Source organism: Octopus sinensis, linkage group LG14, assembly GCF_006345805.1.
Source record: "Octopus sinensis linkage group LG14, ASM634580v1, whole genome shotgun sequence".
NCBI lineage: Eukaryota > Metazoa > Mollusca > Cephalopoda > Octopoda > Octopodidae > Octopus > Octopus sinensis.
In genome coordinates, this window is record NC_043010.1 from 65,187,808 (window position 1) to 65,198,339 (window position 10,532).

Below are 10,532 nucleotides of genomic sequence, written 5' to 3' on the forward strand. Positions count from 1 at the left end.
TTGATGTGTTCAAGATTAATCTGTGTTATAAAAAAAAACTACATAAAACTACCGTATAAATAAGACCAGTATTACGAGGGTGCTGGGAAGCCTGGCGTTGTTTAAAAAATAATATGAGGATCAGTTAATTATGATTTTCTTCAACGTAGTCCCCTCTTAGATTCTCTCGCCTGTTGTAAAGCTCTTTCGGTTGTTTAAACCTTGTAAAAGATCTCGGAACTTTGGGCTACGAAGCAGGCCTTTCGAGATACTCTTAAAGGCGGGAACTGTTTCAGCACACTTTGTGTATCGAAATGACAATAAAATTGGAGATTATGAATACAAAGTAGGTCACATGATGTGTAATGAAAGATTTCCAGACAAAGGACATATAATAAGAACAATAAGAAATCTGAGGTGAAGAACTTGTATACAGTGCGTGTGTTTATTTGGCAAGAAAAACACTCACCATCCCAAAATATAACAATATTTTACAAATATTTTTAGGTAGTATTTATAAACATTTTCTGGTGTATCGTTTACCTAAAAAGATTACAAACTTCTCTCTAAATAATACATCATTTCTTATGATTTTCTGCTTGGTTTGTGGAGAGTTACACCATACCAAAAGAACTTCGATAACAAAAACCATAGTACCAACTTTAATGAGCTGCCCCATCATTTATATGATATAGGCCTTTCGAGTGATAATTTCTCAATCCTGATGCTTCTAACTATACATACTATCATATAATATTTAACTCATATCACTATTAATATTTCTATCCTTTTTTTCGTTTTTCTACATAGGCAGCACCTATTTACTTGCCTAGGACATTAAATGAAACTGTTAAAATTGGGCCATATCTCCTGGAACTAATAAATGTTGAAGGCAAAGACGTTTGCATACACAGTGTTTTGAAGGTTGAATGTGATAACAATGTAAGCTAATTTCATGTTTAAAATTATTCCACTTTTGAAAATGATATTATAGCTTAATGAAAGCTATACCTTATATTCCTGCATTGTAATATATATTTTTATATTTTGTTGGTTCATAATAACAACGTAATTAAGGATACTTGTTTTAGTAAGATGACAAAATCTCCCAGTAAGTGACCGTTAACTCTGACTTGTGAATGCAGCTATCCAGCCCCTGAGAAAGGATACGAAACCAGATGCTTTGAGAATAGACAGACGCCAAGTACGGATGGTCAACACTATCGAAAACATTCAATTGATCTATGCTGATTAGAGACCCATAGTGCCATGCTCAGTGACAACTCTCTCTCTCTCTTCTCTCTTCTCTCTCTCTCTCTCTCTCCATGATGTATCAGATGAGGTGGAAGTTGTCGTGGATTGCTCTGCATGGGGTAGCACATGTCTGCATCTTACCAGTCCCTTCATCAACGACAACCCCCCACTTCTTTGCCAAAATCCTCAGTTTTTAGCAGAGGCATGGTCCCCTTGTTTGGAATTATTTGGGCAGTGCTACCACTCTTTGACTTCGAGGATTGTAGTTTCTGCCCTACAGACCCCTAAAACGGTTTTTGCTCGTTCGTGTCTTACAGCACGTACCTTGGTTCTGATGATGCAACCTTCGTGATTCGCGTTTAGGAGTTGGTCTAAGACCAATCTCGTTGCAAAGCACTTCAGTCGCAAAGTCATTCCAATATTTCTCTTGTAGATTTTTAATTGTCCTTCTAATCTAATTGTATCTATCACCACATCCATACTACACCTTATCAATTCTATTCTAACCCATTGTTCAAGGTTTGAAAAAAATCATTCATTTTTTTTTATATGTTGAAATGTCCATATGTCGGAGAAGAAATATTTATGTTCAAGTAACGTTTTGCTTATTTGGCAATTGCCGAATCATTTCGGGAGTTGTTTTGAGGAGATGAGTCTTCCCCGTTTTTTTTTTTGTTGTTATTTTGTCACCCTGTTAACAGATCGACTCAAAGCATTCTAAACAGCTGTCTATTTACACCAAAGAGCAAAAACAAGCAACAAATACCTTTGTTTAGAAATCCTACTCACATAACCGAAGGCACGTTCCCACACTTAAGTAATCTAACACATTTAGTAATCTAGCAACTGTGGAGTCGAAATAAATATTTTACAAGACAATAGAAATACTGATCCTTTCTAACCTAGAAACAAAATATGAAATTTCAGGAGATAGGGCTAGTCGATCGCATAAACCCCCGTCGCTCAACAAACACTTAATCCAGAAAGGATGAAAGGGAAATTCGAACACGACAGATTTTGAACGCAGAACGTAAAAACGGACGAAATTCCGCAAGGCATTGTGTCCAGCGCCCTGACAAGTCTGACGGCTCGCCGCCTTAGTAAGGATTTCAGAGTTTTGACACAAGGCCAGCAATTTCGAGGGATGGGATAAGTCGATTACATCTATCCCAGTGTCTAACTGACACTTATTTTATCTAGCCCGAAAGGATGGGAGGAAACGTCGATCTCGACGGAATTTGAAGTCAGAACGTCCAGACGGACGAAACACTGCTAATTTTCCAGGCGCGGTAACAATTCTACCAGCTCGCCGCCTTAATAATAATAATAATAATAATAATAATAATAATATTAATAATGGCCGGTTCCTCCATGAAACCAACAAATTTATAGACCAGGGAGCAGCATGGAGGTGGCTCAAAATGTGTGACCTAAAAAAGAATATTGAAAGTCTAATCCTCGCTGCTCAGGACCAGGCATTGAATACCAATTCAGTGAAAAAGAATATATACCACACAAGTCCATCGACCCTCTGTAGAAAGTGTGGGAAGAGGGTCGAAAGCGTGATTCAAATTTTTTGTGCTTGTGAAAGTCTTGCGCAGAAAGAATACAAGCGTAGGCACGATAAAGTAGCCCAAATTCGCCCTTGGCTACTATGCCGTAAGTATGGGTGCTTGGTATCACCATACACCGGAAAATATAATGGACGAAAAGGGAAAGGCAAAAGTCCTCTGATACTTGGATTTCCAGACGGTCAAGATGTTAGAGCACCGAAGGCCGGTGCCTTTGGGAGAGACAAACTCTTTGTTTATCTGGAAATAAAAATCCCAAAGGAATTTTCCCTTCCCCTTATCACCCATTACCTTTTCCGGTGTATTATTATTATTATTATTATTATTATTATTATTATTATTATTATTATTATTATTATTATTATATTATTATTATTAATAATAATAATAATAATAATAATATATACAATAATTTTAAAGTTAAATGTATGTTATGTTACAGAATTTTCGCATTCATTAAACACTTAGGTAATCATAACATACTGTATGTTATGATTACAGGTACCTATAAATGGTTTGTCACTTGTCTTTTGCTGCCCAACTTTGGCATGTAACTTACTGCGATCAAATCCATCCCATCTAGTAACTTTCAGTCACTCGGTAGTACTCGCTCGTGTCTGTGACTAGACTTTTATGAGAAATCCTTAAAAGCCAAAGAATTTCTTTCAATTTTTATTCATATTTTATTCACAATATTTTTTTTGATATTGCAGTCGAGGATCGAAGAATTTGAGATCAATCATTTCCAAGTCGCCATATGGGCGGACGGAAATTATCCATCATCTGCAGAGATTTTAAAACTAAGTGATATTCTCAGCGCTCATCAAAATGAGCAGTTCAATAAAAAAATTGCTGTGTATTGTCGGTAAGTGAAAATATTGATAAATTCACAAATTCCCGCTACATCCGTTGTGATCCCATTCGAAAACAATATTTCTTTTTAACTAAGTCTTCTATGTTTTTAAATAAGTTTCCCTCTGATCCCGTTTTCTTTATTGCTATCACTTTACTAAACCTTATCGATCGTTATTTAATCACCTTTTGGGATGGCGAATCCCCACCTGTTATTGACGATTGCCCTAGCGAACATCTGCGTAACTAATAAACTAATACAGTTTGTGTGAAATCGAGTGTCGGAAAGAAACGTCCAGCTTCCAGTAACCGCATCCCTGCCTACAAAGCCTATCTTTGTCGACCGTACAGATTACAGAGTTGTGGATTTCGCAGCCAACAATTTTAAATTGAAGATAAATTATGCTTTATCTGCTGGCCTAGAGAACGCTCTATCTAAATACGATCTGAATGATCCAACGCTGTTTGTCCATGTCTACAATGGTGGATCCAGAAAATCCATGAAGTATTTTTCAGACCGTTGGAAATATCGAGCAGATTGCGAAGATTTTTCACCCTGCCCATATCAGCTTGTCTCACAAATCAAAACGTACATTCAAGATGATGATACAGTAGCTTTCTAATACTAAAGAATACGACGGTTCCAAGGAAACCTGACACTTGAAGAATTCTGGTTATCCATCGCTGCAGGAGCATAAACAACTACTTGTCTGAATCCCCCTCCCCCAGAATCACCAACGTACTTTCTAGGTCAATTAAAAGAGTAGTTATAGTGAGATCTAGACACTTCCGAAACTCCAAAACACTACGCCTCCCAATCACGTTAGACTTTGGGATTTGCACACCTTATATGAATCGAAAATGTGCATAAAATCTTAAGGCTCGAAAATTCTGCTCTCACTGATGGATTTTGCATCTATATCTAGTGACTTTAAGCCATGTACATTTTTACTGCCTAATCTGGATGGCTGTAAGTGCTTCCACGAGAATTTCTGTCCCTGATGTCCATTACTTCTTTGCGGTATGTGCTTTTAAAGATATCGTGTGTGTTTTGTGATATTTGAGTAATATTTTGTGTAATAGCTTTTATGTATAAATGTAATGTAGTTATTGTGTGTGATACTTCTATGATAACCTATGTTTCCTTCTAGTTGAGTGCTAGAGTCTTTCAAAACCACACACTTCACTGCCCACCAGAAGTTTTGGTTTTGTAGCATGTTCCAGGCTAACACTGAAGTCCCTCTTCATCCCCCGCAAATCAGTATCAATGCAAAATCATGTAGATTACACGGCGAGTCAGTAAGTACAGAGAGGCGAGACTGGGCATCATTGATGGACCAAACGAGCGAAGCTAAACTATTTTGATAGGTGGTCATTTACTTTAGCCACCGAACAGATATTCAGCCTCTGAAAACAGTATTGTAATAATAATAATAATAATAATAATAATAATAATAATAAAAATAATAATAATAATAAAACAGACCTATAAATACCTAGGAATAAAAGGAGGCTCTGATATCCAGCATACAACCATGAAAAAGAAAGTTAGGAAGGAATGTTATAGAAGAGTTCGAGCAGTCCTGAAGTCTGAGCTAAATGCATATAAAAAGGTGTTAGCCATAAATTCCTTAGGAGTCCCAGTTGTTCTTTATAGCTTCAATGTGCTTAACTGGAATACCAGTGAAATAATGAAAATTGATAGAAAAATCTGCAAGCCACTGAGTTGTAATAACATGTACCATCCAAAGGCAGACGTGGGTCGTTTTTACCTTCCCGGAGCTCAGGGACGTCAAGGCTTGATCCAGCTTGAACTTACGTACAAAACCACCACAATCAGACAGGCCAAATACCTTGAAACAGCCAAAGATTGGATGCTAAAACTTGTTGAAAAACATGAAAGACCGAAAAAACTTCACTCTATTCTGAAAGAGAGCGAAACATTCGCTACTGATCTCTTAGATACATACCAGATTGATCAGGTTGAAGGAAATGCGCCAACTACTGCTGCAAAGAAAAGAAAATTGATTGCAAAGACAAAAGCACATGAAAAATTAGCTAGCATATGGGAACAGAAACCTCCGCATGGCAAGTATGTGGCCCGTAGCAAACAAGCCGATGTCGACCAGAAGCATACGCATCAATGGTTACGAAGCTCAGGACTAAAAGCAGAGTGTGAAGGTTTCATATTAGCTGCTCAAGACCAAAGCTTATTAACCCAGAACTATAAAGCCAATGTGATAAAAAATGGAGCTGACCCAAAATGCCGATTCTGTAACGATGAGATTGAAACAATAGACCATCCAATCTCAGGGTGTAGAGTCTTAGCACCTGAAGAATATAAAGCAAAACATGACTGAGTCGGCCAGTATTTACATTGGACAATATGACGGTATTATAAAATCAAAACCGCTGACAAATGGTATAAACACCATCCTGAAGCTGTGACTGTGGGAGAAAATGTGTCGATTCTAGGGGACTTCCCCGTACAGACCGACAATACTATAAAAGCTAATAAACCGGATATTATTATAAAAGATCAGATAAAAAAGATATGTTTATTAATTGACATGAGTATCCCTTGCGATCACAATATAGCGGCGAAAGAATTTGACAAGATTAGTAAATATAAACACCTGCTAATAGAAATTGAAAAAGTGTGGCATCTCAAGGGGACTACAGTACCAGTGATTGTAGGATCTCTAGGAATGATAAAAAAGGTACTGAAACCTATTTGAAAATGATTCCAGGCTTACCATCCCTACAGGAAGAGCAAAAAATCGTGTTAACTGGAACGGCTCATGTACTGAGAAGAGCATTATCGCTGTGAAAACAACATCCATTCATGAATTTATTTGTTTATTAATTTTTAAAAATATATATTTTACCTGTGAATTTACGATGTAATCTGGGAATGCATACAATGAGCTTCTCTGCCCTAGGTATACGGAAAACAACCGGCTAGGAATGGAAGAAAATTTGAAGAAAGAAGAAAAATAATAATAATAATAATGATAATAATAATAATAATAATAATAATAATAATAATACTGATAATGATAATGATGATGATGATGATAATAATAATAATAATAATAATAATAATAATAATAATAATAGTAATAATGATAATGATAACGATAATAATATTAATAATAATAATAATAATAATAATACTAATAATAATAATAATATTAATAATAATAATAATTAATAATTTTTAAAAATAAGAAACATCGTCCTATTTTTACTTATATACAGTATAGTAAAGTATGGTTTATTTTTTAATGGAACTTCTACATACAATTTCAAATATATATCTTTGTCTCTGTATGTTACTGAGAAATTTTGTCCGAATCATGATTTTTTACAATGTTAGAATGTATTATTCACATGTTTTTAAACGTAAAACAATTCTCATCCTTCTTTCATGTAAAGTAAAAATTTCCATAAAAGTGGTATGCTGTGCGTCATTCACATTTTGAAAGCTGCAATAACCAGTCAATCAGTAGTCAACATAGTACGGTTGGTTCGACTGGTCAAGAAAATAGAACCAAATATAATACCTGACAGTGTGAGTATAACAACATCTTTCTCTCACTTTCGTTTATGTGTTTCAACCAAGTTTTGCTAAATATCAGAAAGAGAAAAATCTGTCGTTAAAATTTTTACTGTTATTTGAACACTTTTCTGAAAATAAGTTTCAAGTTTGGTGATCATTGATACACTAATAACTATTTGGATTAGTTATCTTACAACGGAAATGTACGAACAGTGGGTCGTATATATGTGGGTAAATTTGATTAGCAAACTCCAGAATCGAAAGAACTAAAACATTTCCCTTGCTACCCTAGAAATTTTTAAACGTGTTATTTTGGACATGTTGCGAGTTTGAATTTCATTGTTAGTGATAGGTAAATATTTCTCTCAATTTAGATAAACAAATTCAAAAGTACAGCAGGAGGCCACATCAATGAACTTTACATTTATTTATTAATATATCTTGTAGGGAACACTCAGTAACCAGTGGCTGGCTATTGAGTTAAAAATGTTATATGTTACTGTACAAAATCAGTAAATCACCATTATTTTAATCTCGATATTATGAGAGGAAATTAATAGCCTTTGTAATGATTCATGTCCGGGATCATCAAAATTATAGTTCACAATCACTTTATTTAGACCAATGTTATCTATTTAGACATACACCTCTGATATGTTCCATATTTAAGAAGTTAGTATATCTTCATGTAATCCTTTCTACTAAAGGTACAAGGGCTGAAAGATTGGGGGAAGGGACTAGTCGAATACATGTACTAATGTTTCACTGGTACCTATTTTTATTGACCCCGAAAAGGTGAAAGGCAAAGTCTGCCTTGGCGGAATTTGAATTCAGAGCGTTCACACGGACGAAATACCGCTAAGCGTTTCGACCGATTTTGACAGCTTGCCGCCTTAGCATATCTTCATATAATACTTTCTACTTAAGACACAAGGCCTGGAATTTGGGGGAGGAAGTTAGTAGATTACATTGACCCCAGTGCGTAACTGGTACTTAATTTATCGACCCCGAAAGGATGAAAGGCAAAGTTGACCTCGGCGGAAGTTGAGCTAATAATGTTCACACGGATGAAATAACGCTAAGCATTTCGCCCGGCGCTCTAACGATTCTGCCAGCTCGCCGCCTTAGTATATCTTCATATAATGAATACATCTGCGTAAATTAGTACCAAGAGCTTATTTCGAAAGTTGTTTTTATTAGATGTGGAAGGAATTTATAATGCTAAGTAAAGGATACAGTAAAATAAAATAATTGTGTATTAAGTCATTTTAAATGATTTGATTGAATAACTCATATTTATTTCTTTGACAGGAATCCTACGCCTTCGTTTGGAAAGTTGCAGAATATTTACAGAACGAATCGTCTCTATACTCCAATTTTGTACAGTGATGTGTAGGAGTGAATCATTTTAGAGATCTCTCATAATAAGTTTTACATCTTATGAAATAAGAAATGATGTATGCAAAACAATTACTTGTTTGTTGGATAACGAAAACAAGAGCCTCGCGGGAATTCTTTGTTTCTCTCAAAGGAAAAGGAAAACCATTTCAAGAAGATAATAATTCGTCTCTCAAAATTAATTTACATGCTACGAGGCAGGCGTCATCTTTGTTTACACATATAGGCCAACTATGAGCATTATTTGGTAATAATACCTTATGCTAATTACAGCCGCCAAAATTAATTCGGACCACTTTTTCTTCCCGAAATGTCAATGTTAATTCGTCAGGAACCCTTAGAAAGGATGCGCTAAATTTATGGTTTTCAACAAACGAAAATATGGCTCTCCTTGCCTATAAATAAATGGCTGAGGTTTTTCTTTCCTACACAAGTCAATTAACTATGAAATGTTAATATTGATATCTTAGAATTATTACAGCTTTTTTTGAGACTATGCTACAATTAGCGATAAATTCATTTTTATTGTCTCCAACTAAGACTAATCACTATTTTTCTTACTATTGTGTGTATACAGCATTAAGTATATCGCCGGTTAACATAGTTATCTAAATTTATGTCATTTAATCTTTTGAGTCATTGCTCTTATTCACATTTTTCTTAATTATATATCTTACAGTATTTTATGTGCTGATTTATTACAATCAGTCTCCTTTGCCCCTCTCTCCATTTTCAATATTTTGTCTATATATTTCTCACTTTTTTATCGTTTCTTATATTAAATCAACCCACTTGATATCCTACATTTTAATATTATATAACATTTGACATTCCTACAATTTCGAGAGGTAACGTTCAGCTACTTCGAAACAGCGACAATGTTTTAATACAAACCAATTCACGTAGCACAGTTATCCTCTCAATTGATACACCACCGCTTCATTTACCATTTCTCCTGGCTCTATCCATACAAGGATGGTAGCTTCTTTCATATAATGTTGCTGTCATTTCAGTTAATAGTATCCTTCACTTCAAAGATAACTGGAGTCTTCCTAATTCACATACTATGGTGCCATGATTACTGAAATATCTCGCCTCTCATCTCAATAAGTATACAATTGTTGCCCTTTCTATCCATATACCCTTGATATCCATCGCATTTATACACAGTGTGTATCCTCGCCGATCAGAATTATATCCCATGCGTTCTTCACAAGTCATATACTGACGCTTTCCTCTCAGATCATACACTTCAAATGTTTCTGTCTTTAGTGTTAATGATCTCTCCATTCATCCATAACTCTTGCTTTCTCGATTCGTGGACATGCAGTTGGTGTCAATATCGTTGCTTAGATCAAGAAAATATTGATCAGTAATATTTTAATTTAGTCAACCACATTTTGCCTGGGGCTCAGCAAAAAAAAACCTCCTGTAATATAAGTATAAATAATCTAGTCTGAGATCAACAGCAGATGCTTATATATAAATATATATATATATGTATAAATCAATATAATCTTGTAATTTTTTGTGTAATCTGTATAAATGAAGTTATGATTATAAACTCTGGTCAGTCATGCGAATTAATAAATTTATCTATATCTATAAACGTTGATGTTTGTCATTTTATCCTAAACACGTCCCTAAACACCAAAATTATCTCGAAATAATACATGGCTAAAACAGGGATTACTCGAGAAAACAGATGGCGAAAAACTGATAATTTTAATGAAATGGTAAGCTCTACACTTCTCTCTTTTTCACTCTATATTTTTCTCTCTTTCGCATACACAACAACCCCATACCGCCCCCATAAACGCGAACGCACATTTTACCATTCCTCTCTCTCACGCAACATTGTACAGTCTGAATATTTCATTTTCAATTTTTTTTGTACAAGGGTAACAATTTAGGTG

The 10,532-nt window shown here is 35.0% G+C and overlaps 1 protein-coding gene across 1 annotated transcript in view; it reads left to right on the plus strand.

The window, feature by feature from the left end:
- The window catches only part of LOC115219497 (receptor-type tyrosine-protein phosphatase T), a 102,720-nt gene extending 92,499 nt beyond the window's left edge, over positions 1–10,221 (plus strand). Inside the window, exons 25-28 of the mRNA XM_036509409.1 lie at positions 790–921; positions 3,518–3,669; positions 7,095–7,230; positions 8,530–10,221. Of these exons, the coding sequence (XP_036365302.1) occupies positions 790–921; positions 3,518–3,669; positions 7,095–7,230; positions 8,530–8,607 (498 nt within the window). The 3' untranslated portion in view covers positions 8,608–10,221. The remainder of the gene's footprint in view (positions 1–789; positions 922–3,517; positions 3,670–7,094; positions 7,231–8,529) is intronic.
- Positions 10,222–10,532: the final 311 nt, after the last annotated feature.